Below are 16,442 nucleotides of genomic sequence, written 5' to 3'. Positions count from 1 at the left end.
GGTTAAGAAGGTATAGAGAAGGACAATTTGGTATGTCATTATTGCAGACCATTTGCAGTCCTACCGAAGGTGCTTCAAAGCTACTGAAGTATGTATTCTAAGATATCCATGAAGAGATATATAGTGCACACTTGGAGGTCAGGTTGCTATCCCAAAAGATGGCTCAACAAAGTTATTGTTGGCTAGGGGTGGCAATTTTTCACCTAACCTACTGAACCCACCCAATCCACCCAGAATCTAACCCACCTAACCAACCCATTTACTTGGTAGATTGTAGATGGGTTGGGTTGTGATGGGTTGTGGATAACCATTGGGTTAACCATACATATATAAGTATTAATTTCTTATCCTTTTATTAATTCTCTTGTTTCAAATGAAATAATTTATTATTAATGCATTAATTATTGATTAAATTTAGTTTTGTCTCGAATCAACACACTTCACCCAATTCAACATAAATCCAAATCAACTTGACCCAAGTTCAAACCAACTCAACTTGGTCTAAATATGAACAAACCTGATCACCTCGGTCTGGTTCATTTGGGTCGGTTAGCTCGGCCTGACCTGACCTAGTACAGACTGACCTGGATTGACCCGAATCAGAAACGTGCCTGGACGGGATGTTTGACACCTGCTTGCTTTGCCCCAGTTTGGATCATCCGACCTGACCAGTATTCCCACAACCCGACCCGAATCCAAACCGACCCGATTTACTTCTATTGACCCATTTTGGGTTGGTCGGTTTGGTTGCAGACCCGTGGACAAACCTGATATGGTCCGATACAAGTCACTCCACCATGGGTCGAACCAGTCCGATTTGGTCTAACCAAACTGATCCAGATTTAAACGGTTCAACCACCCTTGATGTGATTAATTCGAAGACAATCCAATTAGATAGTTCAAATTGGTTAACCTAAGTGGTTCAGTCAAATCCGAAATCCAAACATAGTCAAATGGCTTCGCCGCTTGTGTAAAAATAACATGCATGTAATGTGATTTGAACCTTCACCACTTGTTTAAATAGCAATTACTATTACCACCAAGCTATGACCAACTTATTTGTCAAGAGAGTTAGTTTTTCTTTTAAGTAAACAAATATAAGATTAATGAGTTTGGACGGGTTGGATTGGGTTAAACCAGATTTGGGTTGAACCAAACCCATTTAATTTTATATAACTGGTCATTAATTGACTAGTGGGTTTGATGGGTTGGGTTGAAGCTCAACCCAAACCAAACCCAACCCAACTTGCCCAATTGCCACCGTTATTGTTGACCAACCAAGAAGGAAGACATGCTCCACCTCTCATCAAATGATGTGATCAATATCGATGCCACACCAACATCCCTCATCAACCAGCCACCATCCTAAAGTACCTCATTAGTCCATGGCCTTTTGCATAGTGGGGCATTGATATTCTAGGCCCTTTCCCCTACTATTGGAAGGAGGAAGCATTTCATAGCTGTCATTGATTATTTTACCAAGTGGGTTAAAGTCGAGTGGTTGGCCAACATCAGATCTCGAAATGTCCAAAATTTCTTTTGAAAGATAATCATTTGCAGATTTGCGTTATTGTAGGTACTAGTCTTGGATAACGGAAAGTAATTTGGTGGCATCAGATTTCAAGATTGGTGCACAATGATGGAGATACACTAGAGGTTCATCTCAGTAAAGCACCCATAAATCAATGGGTTCTATTTGGCACTTCCAAAGAAAGGACTCTCAATCTGACACCCTAAGCGGTGCTATTCATTTCATGCAACCACGATATCTCAAGTTGATGGTTTGTCATGGAGGTTTTAATATAAAAACCTCGTTCCTCATGAAACTACCCTAGCACCTGTTGGCTTGAGCTCAATTCAGCCAGGTAATGAGTTTTATGCCTTGTATTTATAGTTTCATTTGTGATACACACAAACCAGGACCATGATGCTCTTGGTGATGAGATGAAAGAAGAAGAGTGTGGGGACATTTAGCACCCCAACCAAGGGAGAGACCTTGAAAAGATGAAGCCCATAGACCAAGTAGATTGAGAGGAGGATAAAGTTGATGTAATAAGCGATGGAGATGATGGCATTCCTAGTGAGAAGAGAATTGTTAGATGTTGGAGTAATAGATCTTGTAATGATTCTCTAGGCCAGTCTGTCTTCTCCATCCATAATGCTCAAGAAAAACCTATGTTGTCATTCAACCATTAGCTTGTGACAAACATGTAAAAGTTAATGGCACAATCAAGTTGAACCACTTGTTCTTAGGGTTATTAATGGGTTGGATTTGACCCAACAGATCCAGTTCCTGATATATTGTCCCAATTATTATTAGAACAAAACCAGTTCCACCCAGTCACAAACTGATTCAGACTTGAATTCAATAGGTTTATTGATTGTCCCGAGAACAACTTGGTTTGGTTTTGGATCTTGTCAAGTCGATTCTGATTCTACTTGGACCCAACTCAGACCTGACCCATTGACCTACTTGAGCTAGGTAGTCATTACTATTCCACATGAGGTGAATTTACCATATTGCTCCATGGTTAATTTGATTTAATTATAAATTGGTTGAATTCAAATCACCACTGATGAGATCAAATTCAAACAACTCGACATGGATGGTTTGCAGCCCTATCATATAATCTAAAACTCTTAGAAGTAGTTGCACAAATAGGGGTGCAAATGGATCTGATCATGATCCAATTCGAATTCAAATCAGATCCTATTTTGCCTGATTTGGATAACTCCCTTTTAGATTTGATATACATACATACATACATACATACATACATATATTATTTGTAATTGGATTTATATATTATTTATGTTATTAATTTTATAATAATGACATCTATACACTTATACTAATATAAGGAAGTCTATCTTCTCTTCATCTTTTTTCTTGAATTTTTTATTTTATTTTATTGCATGTTATTTTTACAAATAATCATTATATATAAACAAAGAGAGAGTTTCTATACCTATATCTAGCCACATGGCACTATCCCCTTCACTAGAGTCCCACTCTAATTCCTCTCTATTCTCTCCTCCACTCTCCTAAATTATCTCTCTTTCCTACTTATTCTCTCACTCACTTTTCCATTCATATTTGTCTAAAGAATGTTTGAATTCAAAAATTTAAGAAATATTTAAATATTATAATGAAATTATGTAATAAATTTAAAATATTTATGAAAAATAAGAAATATTATAATAGATTAACTAATATTAGGATTACAAATACTTTTATACTTTTACAAAATTATGTAATAACAATATAGATTATAATTCCATGGACTATTCAATTTAATAACTAAATAATAATTTAAAATTTTAAATAAAATTATCTAAATAATTACATAACAAAATGTTTAATATTGTGTAATAAGTTTAAAACAAATAAAGCTCAAATAACAAAAGATTTTAAATGCTACTTAAATATATAATAACGAAACATTCAACATAACTAAATTTTAAATATTTCAAATAACAAAATTAAGTAATAAATTTAAAAATTTTCTTGAAAATAGAAAAATAACTATAATAGTCTTCATATATAATATATGTTCAAATTAATAATAATTTTATGTTTTAGGAAATTAATAACAAAGTTAAGTAATAACAGTTTTAATTATAATATTTTTAAAATTTAAGTAAAGAAATTATTTAACCAACGAAAAATATATTAAATGATTAAATTTAAAATGTTTAACATATTGAAAAAATAACAACTAAATCTCATTTTAATTATTATTTAAATAAAAAAATCTATTAGGTATTGAAATTAAGTAATAAATTTAAAGATTAATTAAAATACAAAAATAGTTATAAAAGATTTAATAATGTTTGATAATATGATATAAAATATAAAAAGTTTAAATATGATTTATATAATGAAAAATAGTTTAAATAACATAGAGTTATTGGAGATTCAAAATAACAGAAGTATGTAACAACTTTCAAAAAATATTTTTTAATAGATAATAAAAAATAGAATAATAATTACAGTTATTATTGAACTAGTAATATAAATATTATATAACTTATATCAATTAATAATTTTAAGAAAAAATAATAATTTTTATGAATAGTTTTAAAATCTTTATCTATATATAGTATATATTTATATACACTATAATTAATATTTAATTGTATTTTCAATATCTTTTCTATATTGACTAATATTTATTAGATATTAAATTATTATTGGAGATTACACTATTTATTGATTAATTTAATATATTTTCAGTATATACTTTGTTTTTTATAATTATTGATTTATTTTTTAGTTATTTATTATATTTTTGTTATATATTCATTTTTAATTATTATATAATTTTACTATAAAATTTTAATAGTTATTGGAGATTAAACTATTGTTATTTATTACAAGTTATACTACTAATTTAAATAAAATTAATTATTGTTATTTTCATATTGTAAAGAATATTGTATAAAACATAAATAGTTATTAATTATTTCAAAAGTTAAAATAAAAAAAAAGTTGTTTACTCTTGTATTATATAATAATAATAATAATAATAATAATAATAATAATAATAATAATAAAATGGTCGACAAAAAATGCTTGTCTCTTTCGCTACCTGAATTCGATTTGATTCGTTTGCAGCACTGGCTTTCACTACCACAAATCAAGAAGAAGCAAAAATAAAACCATTAATGTCATTAAACTTGGTGCTCGATGTATAGTGGTTGCCACCAAGGCACTAACAGACATCACATGGTTGAAACACTAATATTTTATTAGCCACTCACATATGCTCACATATATATATATATACACGTATAATTCCAGGTTGGTTTGGTTTGTGATTGGTTGTTTATTACAATGTTTTGGAACCGTCGTTTATTTGAATGGTAGGACCGTTCAAGTATTGGTTTTGTTTTACCCCAAATCTAGTCTTCATTAATCTGAATGTTAAATCGTTGATTTATTTGGCCTATTTATCATTCTTTTGTTTTAATTATTTTTTAACTTTTTGTTAAATCAGGTCATTCATTCTAACTACTCCTAGAGGTGTAAAGTGGGCCATGTCAGGTTGGCATGGCCCAGCCCGTGGGTGGCCTGCACAAAGTCCAGGCCGTGCCGTGCTGTCCCATGAGTTGTCATGGGCCGTGCCGCCCTCCTCGGTCAAAATTTTGGGGGTTGGCTTGGCATAGCCCACGATTCAAGCCTGTACGGGCCCATGTCGTGTCGTGGGCCGGGATGGCCCGTATGTTGAGCCTTAGGCTAGGTTGAGCCGTGCATCGGGCTAAATCTATTTATTTAAAATAAAAAATTAACAAAAAATTTAAAATTTTAATTTTATATGAATTTTGTATATAAAATTACTTATATATGTAATAATTAAATAAATTAGTATGATGAAATTAAAAAAATATTTACTTTATTAATACATTATATACTATATGTTATTATATAATTATAATTAATATAATATTATATAATTATATATAAAATATATATAGGGGCAGTGCTGGGCCATGCCGGCCCTGCGGGCCATGGGTAGCACGGCCTTCTCAGTCGTGCGCATCTCACACTCTCACCTACTCAAGCCATACCACCCCGGCCCCCAACCCCCGTGACAGCGGGATTATGATTCCATATCACATCTACAAACGCGCCAGCCGCCAGCCACTGTACCAACTCAGCCAATTGGCACGAAATTAATTGGAATATTGACAATAATTTATATTGGGACAATTAATTATTTATTCAAATCACATTTCTTCTTTGTTTCATTCGTATGTAAGCACCCAGACATTGTTTTCACCTGAGAGATCGTATCCTTCATTCTACTACAATCACTATTTTCATTTCTTTGACGTTCCTGTTCTAAGAGAGGATCGATGGCGGCAGGGGCAGTTATTTCTGCTATTGTGGAGAACCTTTTAGGGAGCTTGAGCTCTCTGATCGGCCGTGAGATTGCATTAATATATGGTGTCAATTCAGAGCTTGAAATTCTCAGCAGGAGGTCATCAACAATTCTAGCCGTGCTTCAAGATGCAGAGCAGCAAATCAACAAGCCAGCTGTGAAAATTTGGCTCCAGAGTCTCAAGGATGCGGCTTACGATGCAGAAGACGTATTGGACGAGTTCTGACAGAAGCTCTTCGTCGCAAAGTGGACAATCGCGCGATTACAAAGGTAAGCAACATCTTCTTACGCTCTAGAGTGGGTCATAAAATTAAGAGGGTTTTGGAAAAAATAGACAGAATTGCAGCTGAAAGGTCTCAGTTTAATTTGAGGGTGTCTGAAGTGAACAGCAGAGCTGAAAACATAGAGGGACGAGAGACTGATTCCTTTGTGATTGAATCAGAAGTTTATGGAAGAGATGAAGATAAAGAGAAGATTGTAAAAATGGTAATCAGCAGTGGTGACAAAGCTGATGATGTTTCAATCATAGTCATCCCCATCGTTGGCATGGGGGGGCTAGGCAAGACAACAGTTGCTCAGCTAGTATACAATGATGACAGAGTAAAAGGGTACTTTAACCTACGAATGTGGATCTGTGTTTCTGATGATTTCGATGTAAAGAAGCTTGTAAGATCAATTATAGAATCTGCTACTGCTGGTGCTAAATGTGACATCTCAGACATGGATCCATTGCATCATCGCCTACAAGAGGTGTTGCGGGGGAAGCTATTTTTACTCGTTCTTGATGATGTATGGAATGAGGATCATGAGAAATGGGATAGATTGAGAAAATATTTGATGTGCGGAGCAAGAGGAAGCAAAATCATAGTAACTAGTCGCAGTTACGGAGTGGCAGAGATAATGGGTACAGTGGAACCATACTCTCTAGGGGTTTTATCTGAGGAAGACTGTTGGTCCTTATTCAGGGAAAGAGCTTTTAGGGACAGAGGCGAAGAAGAGGCTAATCCAAATCTGGTGGCTATAGGAAAGGAGATCGTGAGTAAGTGTGGAGGAGTACCGCTAGTGGTAAAAGCTCTAGGAGGTCTATTGAGGTCTAAGAAAGAAGAGAAAGAATGGTTGTCAGTTAGAAACCACAGGAGTAATATAATCGAAGATGGAAGTGGAATCTTACCTGCCCTGAAATTGAGTTACAATAGTCTCCCATCACCCATGAAGCAATGTTTCGCTTTTTGTGCATTGTTTCCTAAAGACTACAATATTCCAAAGAATACTCTAATTCAGTTATGGATTGCTCATGGCTTTATTCCAGCTAAGTTGTCATCTGCAGGGAAAGAGGTAGAGGATGTTGGAAATGAGTCTTTCAATGACTTGCTAAGGAGGTAGAGGATTGCTCATGGCTTTAATCAAGCAAAAGCACGGTGAGAGCCTTTACGCCTACATCAACCGCTTTAAGAAAGAAGAGCTTAGAGTCCGAGACCTTGACGCCTCGGTCTCCAAGCACACCGCAATCAATAGCCTTTCGCCTGGACCCATCAAATGGTCCATCCTCAAGACACCACCAAAGAATAATGCTGAATTTTTGAAACAGGTGTAGAAATACATTACCACCGAGGAAGCTGAGGCTAGCGAGCGTCTCCAGGAGCACAAGGCCGATGCCATTATAGGGGTCCCGAAGAAGAAGAGAAAGGACAAAGACAGTTGCGGCCATGGACACAACAACAAAGACGCCAACAAAAAGTCGTCGGCCCCTTCCTTTAGAAATTACATGCCACTCAACTCCACCCGAACGCACATCCCCATGTATGTAGAGAAGGAGGAATACATATAGTGACCAACAAAGTTGAAGAGGAACCCCAAGAGGGGTAATCCAAAGAAATATTGCAAGTACCACCGCGGCACTGGCCATGACATCAATGACTACTACAAGCTCAAGAATCGAGTCCCTCATCTATTGTGGTCACTTGAAGGAATACATGGGGGGTGATGCCAACGCCTCATCCTCACAACAGCATCACACCCTAGCTGGAGTAATTGACATCATAATTAGGCGCACGACCTCAGATGGAGCCTCGACTTCAACCCGAAAGGCCTACGCAAAGCAACTCAGCATCCAAGGCTCGACACCTAAGAAGCTGAAGCCAGATGACGTCATGTCCTTCTCGGACAATGACTTGAAGGGGGTCTTGGTGCCCCATGATGATGCATTGGTGGTGTCGATGATCATCGCCAATCAAATGGCAAAGAGGATACTTGTGGGCAATGGATCTTCAGTTGACATCCTCTTTTATGATACCTTTGAGAAGATGAAGCTTACACTGGATTGGCTACAGCAGGTTAACGTGCCACTAGTCGGCTTCTCTGGAGACGTCATCAAACCTGAAGGAAGAATCACCCTACTAGTCACAATAGGGACAGAGCCTCGACAGGTGACCAGGATGATTGAATTCTTTGTTGTGAAGATAGGCTCCTTATACAATGCCATCACTAGGAGGCTCACCCTAGATGCACTCAAGGCGGCCATCTCCTCCTACCACCTCACCATGAAGTTCCCCACCAAGCATGGCGTTGGAGTCGCCCGAAGAACCAGCAAGAAACCAGAAAATGTTATGTGGCAACACTTAAGGGTAAGAATAAATAAGCTTTACCATTGGAAGGGCTTGGCCCCAGGGATGAACTAGTGAGTTGAGGCCAGTCGGCTAAGGACCTTGTCTCGATTCCCCTAGACGAGGCCAAGCCCGAGAAAATGATATGTGTCAGGTCCGACCTTCCTCTAGACATACTTTTTGATCTGGGCTAAGTGTGGACCCGAGCTATAGGCCAATTAGGCAGAAAAAGAAGAACTTTGTACCAAAGCATTGGAAAGCCATCGCAGAGGAGGTAGATAAGCTACTCGGCACTAGCTTCATCTAAGAGGTGCATTACCCTAAATGGTTGTCTAATTTGGTAATGGTTAAAAAGGCTAATAAAAAATGGTGGATTTTTTTTGACTTCATAGAGCTCAACCGAGCCTGCCCTAAAAATATCTTTACTCTACCGATGATCGACCACCTCGTCGATGCCACTATAGGGTACGAGATACAGTGCTTCATGGATGCCTTCTCTAAGTACAATTAGATCGAAATGTCAGCCAATGATGAGGAAAAGACCTTTAACCACTGAGAATGACACATATTGCTACAAGATTATGCCCTTCAGCCAAAAGAATGCTAGAACCACCTACTAACAGCTAGTGAACAAGGTCTTTAGGGACCACATGGGGAGAAATGTTGAGGCCTTTGTCGATGACTTGATGGTGAAGAGCATAAAGGCCGACCAACACACCTTGGACCTTGGCGAGACCTTTGTTGTGCTAAGGAGATACAATATGAAGTTGAACCTAAGCAAGAATGCCTCTGGCATCACCTCGAGCAAGTTCTTGGGCTTCATCATCACCCAACAAGGCATAGAGGCCAACCTAGAGAAGATCTTGGCCATTCTTAACATGGAAACACCTTGGACAAGGAGACACAAAAAGCTCACGGTTTTGTTAGACGAACCGTGGGGCATCTTCTGAAACCAAACTAGTACTACCTGCTTTTGGAAAACTAGTAACTGGATCCAAATCGAAGCCAGTCGGCTAACTGGTTGACCGGTTTAGTTAACCATTAATTTGGTTCATCGAATTTCTGGTTTTTTTATTTTTATAATATATATATAACAAAAATTATAAATATAAATAAAATATTATATTTTAAATAATAAATAATATTTATGTATAATGCATATTTATTAATTTATAATATATAAAATATATAAAATATATAGAAATATATGTATACCAGTCGGTTTGGCTAACCGTCAATTTTCTATGTTGGTTAACCAAAACCGAACAGACCAGTTTGGTTAACTGATTTTTTGGTTTGGTTTCGATAGGTTTATTCGATTTTTTTTATCCCCCCTAGCTCACCATTCAAGTGGTTGCCCTCAGTCAATTCATGTCAAAGTTGGTTGATCGCTGCATGCCCTTCTTCCAAGCCATAAAAAATCTAAGACTTCTAGTGAAATGAAGATTACCAAAAAGCCTTTGATGTGATGAAGACTTACCTCGCCTCGTCCTCTCTGCTCACATAGCCCCTCCTAGGAAAAACACTATTCCTATACTTGATGGTTGGGTACGAGGTCGTCAGTTCTGTTATTGTACGAGAGGACGGAGGTGTGTAGTGACTAGTCTATTACATCAGCAAGGCCCTTTGTGATGTCAAGACCCAGTATCCCGAAGTGGAGAAGCTAGCTTTCGTATTGGTGGTCTCAACCAGGAAACTCAGGCACTATTTCCAAGCTCACAACATCACGGTGTTGACCAACCAACCCCTCAAGTCTGTACTCTCCAAGCCTGAGACCTCGGGTTGGTTGACCAAGTGGGCCATTGAGTTGTACGAGTTTGACCTACACTACCAATCGAGACATGCCATCAAAGCACAAGCCTTTGTAGATTTCTCGGTAGAATGCACCTTCAGCAAAGACCTTGGTCAGGATCCCTTAGAAAATGAGGGACCTTGGCCGACCTAGAAACTATTTGTGGATGGGTCCTCTAATGCTAAAGAGAGCGGAACAGGCCTCTTACTTCTCATCCCACACGACAGCGAGGTGGAATATGCACTAAGACTTTTCGATTTGTTAGGATCAAGGGAGGTATCTGAATCTGACTCTTATCATATCAAAACCATATTTGATTCTAATATGGTCCAACTTATTTGCAGCCCTAGGCCAATTGTCAAGTGTACTATAAAATCAGTTTACCGACAATGATGACACTTTGGCTGATAAGGGACAACTGTAGTATGTATATTATCTTGTGAAATTCAAATCTTCACATTTGAATCAAAAAAACTTTTTTATTGGTGTTTGTAGCAAAACACGTATAGCCATTTAAACTCATACAACTAATCAATGGGAACCTAACCACATTCTATTCAATTGAGTACAAGACACATAGCAATCTTAAAACATAATTGTCCTTCACAGTAGCCCTCTCTTTTGCCTTCTCCACTATTTTTTCTATTTTTTTTTAATTTTTTACACTTTTTAGTATAACCTCTACCATCTCACCCATTCCAAATCATTGAAAACATTTCTTCTCTAAAATTTTTTCTAATCAATCTCCTAAAAAATATTTCTACGAAAAACTTCATCCTCAACGAAACCATCTAATGGGTTTTTTTTGGTAAATCATCTAATGATTTATTCTAACACATTCTCTCTCTCTCTCTCTATATATATATACCTTTTAAATGCATGCAATTAGTTTTTCATCAAGGGTATTAAAATATTAATGTTTAAGTGAATATTTAAATATTAAAAAATAAGATAAGTAAAAATATCTAAAAATACCAATTAGAGGAAAAATTGATAATAAAAAAGATAAATAATAAATGTAAACTAATAATAGTAAATATTAAAAATAATAAAATATTATTCTAATTATAAATAATTGTATAATGTTACTAATAAACCTTATTATTATAATCCATTTTAAATGTTATGTAAATATTATAAAAAATTAATACAAACCTATTAATAAAGTAACAAAACTAATAAAAATAATAGTTATATAATTAGTTTTTTATTAATTTAAAGTCAATTTAAAAATAATTAAAATTAATAAATGTTAGTAATGGCATATAAAATTAATTAATTCCACCATTAAAAATTATTAATTTTACACTTTTGTTAATAAAAGATAATTAAAAATAAAAATAAAAAATCTAAAAACAAAAAAAAAGTAATGAGGGAGAGGTGGTGCTCACATGGAAAACTACTTTTAGGAATAACAAAAAATAATGCTTGATTAATAATTCCCGAATTTCAATTTCTATTAAAAAATCTTATGCATCACATGGATCCCAACTGATTAATAATTCCCGAATTTCCTCAACTCCAGAGACATCTTCCATTCATCCCCGCCAGTTTGTTCTTTGTTGCAGGCTTGGCATCCATAGGAGGTTTATTCCTGACCTGACCCACCATCCTTCCCATTCTTTTCTTTGCCAAGTCTAGAAAAACAGGACCATCCAACATGATTCTTGTATTCCAACCTGAAATATTGATTTACTGGCTATGGACTATGGAGCCAAGCCAATTCTAGGCCAGGTTAGGGTTTGGCCAGCTGAAAAATATATAGGGAGTTATGCACCGCAACCCGGTTTGGCCCAAATGACCCAGTGGTGCTATTAAGTTTTTCTCTCTCAACAAGTTCGGGTATATGCTGTATATATATTAGGTTGTCAATAGGTGGGGTTTATAATGATTCTGGTTTTATGATTTTGTCCAAATTAATAATTGGGTTGATTTTGATTCTCGCCTATCATGAATCGATTCAAATCTAAAATCGATTATATAATTATATATATATATATATAGATTTTCTAATTTTTTTGTAATTTTTATCATAATTTATGATAAATTTGATAGATAATATATATGAGATATAATATTATTTAAAAATACTTAATTTATTAACATATAAATAATATAACATTTTTCTATCATTTTATTAAATTTAAATTTTAAATTATTATTTAAATAAACAAATATAATTTTTAATATAATCAGGTCTGGGTCCACCTGACAATTAACCAGGACAGTTTTAGGTATGTTATTTTGTCCTAATTAATAATCAGTTTTGGACAGGGACCACCTTGTTCCGATCCGATCCAGGTCCAATCCGTTGATAGCCCTAATATAAATACCTTCTTTTTCGCCTCAAGGCTTCTGCTCTACCTTCTTTGTGGTTGGGACCACCTTGGAGGCCGGAGCTTTGGCTGCATCCTCAATAGCTTTGGCACAGGCCCCTTTTTGACCTTTCCAAAGAGTTGTATACAAACAGAAACAGGTCGTTCAACTTCCGTTGATGCTATTCTGAGTACCCGTTTGGTAGGGCTTTCCCACAGCAGCTTATGGCATTGCAAGGTAGTTCCTACATGAAAAGGTTGGATGCCTTTAAGTCACTAAGTGAAGACAGTTATTGAATGCAAAAGAGTGCTCTGAGTCAACACAAGACTCTCTTACAAAAGTTGAAGAAAGCTGGGTACCTTTAAGTCAGTTAAACACTACAATACAGTTGAAGACAAACGAGCCCTTGCAAAAAATTTTATAGAAAAATAATGCGTTTGCCGGGAGTCGAACCCGGGTCTATTGCTTGGAAGGCAATTATCCTAACCGTTGGACTACAAACGCTAATTGTAATTTTAATATATGAAAGTTATTTAGCCTCTAAGGTGGGCAGAGTCAAGGTTAAAAATTTGGACACGATAAATATATCATGTGGGCCTTCTCCCGAAACAACCTTTTCAAGATAGGGAAATTTGGACACGACGCATATATTCTAAAATTTTAAAAGAAATTACTAAAAGAATGATGTGTTAGGTTCGAAGTACTGATACCGTGAGACCCCTTCTCACGTATCAAGGTGTACAGATGTTTGAAGTTTGAACCTTGGACATACGAGAGGGTTCTCATCACTACAAACATTTTTGCTATGCTTGGTTTGCTCAAACCAAAATACTTTATTGACAGCACAAAGGGATAACATCACATAAGAACTATTTCAAGCAAAATTCGGAGTCTCTACTGGTTGGTCAGACCGATAACCCAGTCACAATCTCAGTTTGGGTTAATCTATAATCCATCAAAATAAACATTAAACCGGATTGGTCCTAAATGATTTAAAGTATTTATCAGATTGAATTGAATCTTGTCTATTTGTAATGAATTTACATTAGACCAAATCGAATTTGACCAAATTCGGTCCAATTGACACGGAAACTTTGTGTTCATGTTGTTGTAATTGTTTTCTAAGGTAGACATTCTAATTACTGGTTAACAACTAAACCTGTTCTAATTACTTGTTGATACATTCTTTTGTATTTCTTTTTTTTTAGAATTCGAAAATAAACAAGGAGTCTTGTCATGGTAATGCAGGCAATACAAATTTTACAAATAACATGAGCATCTAAGTGCCTCATGCTCTAGTGAAATATCTCTTTCCTATCAAAAAGAATTTCAAAAGACTTTTCCTTTTTGTCCTTTCTTTACCATGACGTTCATCTTTTGTTATCACATTATTGAAACCATTTATCACCTTGACCCTCCTCTAAATACATACACCAATTGAATGGTTAATTATTTATTAATTTTTTGTATTCGGTGCCATGCACAAAAAATAATTTTCCCCTTGACCTCTTGTTTTTCCCCAAGTGCTGGTTGCTGCCAGCTAATACACCAATAAGCCAGCCCCTAGCCCTAGGTTGAATGGTTATTGGCATTTTTTATGTTCTTTTTTCTTTTATGTATATATAGAGAAACTGGCAATCAAACAGAAAATTCTTAACAAAAATTATCGTAAAGTCAATAAAGTTTCCCATTTATATTTACTGCATATACTAAATGAAAATGCATATACTAAATGAAAATTCAAATGAAGGTTTATGTAAAATTAAAAAAAACAATCAATGCAATTTTTCTCTTGGGTTATTATGGATTAATTTTCTTGTCTAACTTGGTTCAAATCCCCATCTGCAACATGGTGACCACCTCTAACACCACGAAAGAATGCCGTGAAAATGATCCTTAACCATTATTGGTTCTCGGAATGGCTGAAGATAATAAAGTAATTCTGCCCTTAGACTCCGAAAGCTAGTCGAAGGCTTTGAGGACTTGAAGAGGTTGGTGCTAAGGCCAAGGTGTATAGGCCAAGGCAGAGTGGACCCAAAGTATGGTAGAAGACGAGGGTAGATGGCTGAAGTGCTGTAAGGCAGAAACTCATCAGAGGCCCCAGGTGAGAACTCGAGGCAGAGTCTCTAACAGCCAAGTTAGTACAAGGTACGCGGGGAGAGTACCAGGACAGAATCCTGGTAGATAGTTCTAGACTAAAGTCACAATAGCAGTTATTGCAATAGCTATTATGACAATGGTTGTAGGTCTTGAGTTTTTGTAACCCCTTTACTTGGAGGGGGGTACCCTTATTTTTACTTGAACTGCCTGGAGGTAGGTAGAGATGGATGCCTGAGATGGGAGCCATATGAAGGCCTGCAACGGGTTTGGCAGGGTCATGTGAGCGCATCGCAGTTGGCTCTGTACAATGGGGGCAGGGTAACCCCTGCTGTAGTGGATCTCATTCCCTATTCTGGCACTCGTGGGCTAGGCCTCCCAGCCTCGAATGGGATGGGTTGGGTCACCCCACATCATTTGCCCCCCACTCTTGAGGCCGAGGAGAGGAATTAGACTTCGACCAATGGGAGTAGTAATGGTGAGTGCTAGTGGGCCCGACAACCAAGGTGTACCCTACAGTGGCATTCTCTTTCGCGTCTCTACCTGGTTCATCTCCATGAGTCGGGCCGAGGCTGCGAGTGATCTACGACACTATTGCTTCAGTTGGGTGATCTAGAAGGCATGCTTAGTGTAGATGTTTAGGTGTCGTCATTTGGGTTGAGAGCATAGGGGGCCGAAGGCTGTTTAGGCCGAAGACCGATGGAGCCAAAGGTTGTTTAGGTTGGAGACCTGTGAAGCCGAAGGCTTGTGAAGCTCTTGGACCCATGCACAAGACAACTTTTTGGTCTGATCGGTGTGCACATTCGTGTGGCCAGGTCGCATAAGCCGGTGGTCTGCAGTGGACGGACACGTCAGTTCACCCAGAGCATCATTTTGCCTTTCGAGGGTGAGCGTTTAGGGATGCGGCATAGCTAGATCGCAGGTGCGGAGGCGTTTTGCATCCATTGGATCAGGGATGATCCAAGCCATCGCTAGCGCATCGTTTCGCCTTCTGAGGTTGAGCATTACGCGGCACGCCATGATTGGGTAGTGGAGGTAGTAGCGTCTCAGCTATTGGATCTCAAGAAATCTAGGGCATTCTTTCTTCTTTAAATAGTGGCTTCGACAACAGAATTCTGGTCATTTTGCCTCCAAGTGTTTTCATCTTCGAATGAACTCAATTCCCGAATTATCCAGTTCTCGACACTCCACCTTTGTTCCTTTTCTTTCCACTCCCTTTCTAGGTAATTTCCAACGATGTCTTTCTCAGATTCTGGATTTAAGTGCTATGAACTTTCGAGTGTATCGAAGGGGAGCTCTTCCCGTACCCCTTCTCCCTTCCCCCCTTAAGTCCTTCTACTCTTGCCCCCCTTTGGTAGGAAGTCATGGTGCTCTAGGGAAGGGTAGGCCCTAAGGATGCCAAAGACAGTTGTCGAGATGAGGACCCTCCTCGTGAGAGTGCCGCTTCTATGACATCGAGGGAGGCCAAAGGAGCCTACCCAGCCGAGGGGGAGGAAACCCTAGACTATGTTCTTGGGACAAGGGCTGCCCAAGAGATGAGGACCCTCCTCGTGAGAGTGCTGCTTCTATGACATCGAGGGAGGCCAAAGGAGCCTACCCAGCCAAGGGGGAGGAAACCCTAGACTATGTTCTTGGGACAAGGGCTGCCCAAGCCATAGCTGAGACTGATGTCCTCCGCCTGGGTTTTGAAAACTCTCTGGATGGGAACTAGGTCAAAGCTCTAGCAAGGCAATACTTCATTCCCTTGTC

At 37.3% G+C, this 16,442-nt stretch overlaps 1 protein-coding gene and 1 non-coding gene across 2 annotated transcripts; one reads left to right on the top strand and one right to left on the bottom strand.

Moving 5' to 3' along the window:
• The first annotated feature begins 5,739 nt into the window (after positions 1-5,739).
• Positions 5,740-8,552, top strand: LOC104606339 (putative disease resistance protein RGA3). The gene is made up of 2 exons (XM_010271484.3): positions 5,740-7,303; positions 7,474-8,552. The coding sequence occupies exon 1, from the start codon at positions 6,369-6,371 to the stop codon at positions 7,266-7,268; it is 900 nt and encodes a 299-aa protein (XP_010269786.1). The 5' UTR covers positions 5,740-6,368; the 3' UTR covers positions 7,269-7,303; positions 7,474-8,552.
• A 4,476-nt stretch (positions 8,553-13,028) lies between these two features.
• On the bottom strand, positions 13,029-13,100 carry TRNAG-UCC (transfer RNA glycine (anticodon UCC)). The gene has a single exon. It is a non-coding gene; the product is annotated as a tRNA-Gly (tRNA).
• Between the last annotated feature and the right edge of the window lie 3,342 nt (positions 13,101-16,442).

This window comes from Nelumbo nucifera, chromosome 2, assembly GCF_055504915.1.
Source record: "Nelumbo nucifera cultivar China Antique chromosome 2, China Antique-T2T, whole genome shotgun sequence".
Taxonomy (NCBI): Eukaryota; Viridiplantae; Streptophyta; class Magnoliopsida; order Proteales; family Nelumbonaceae; genus Nelumbo; species Nelumbo nucifera.
Note: the sequence above shows the minus strand (reverse complement) of the source record. Positions and strands in the feature narration are given on the sequence as shown.

Coding starts and splice junctions, on each gene's coding strand:
- LOC104606339 (XM_010271484.3), top strand. CDS start 6,369: ATGGTAATCAGCAGTGGTGACAAAGCTGATGATGTTTCAATCATAGTC.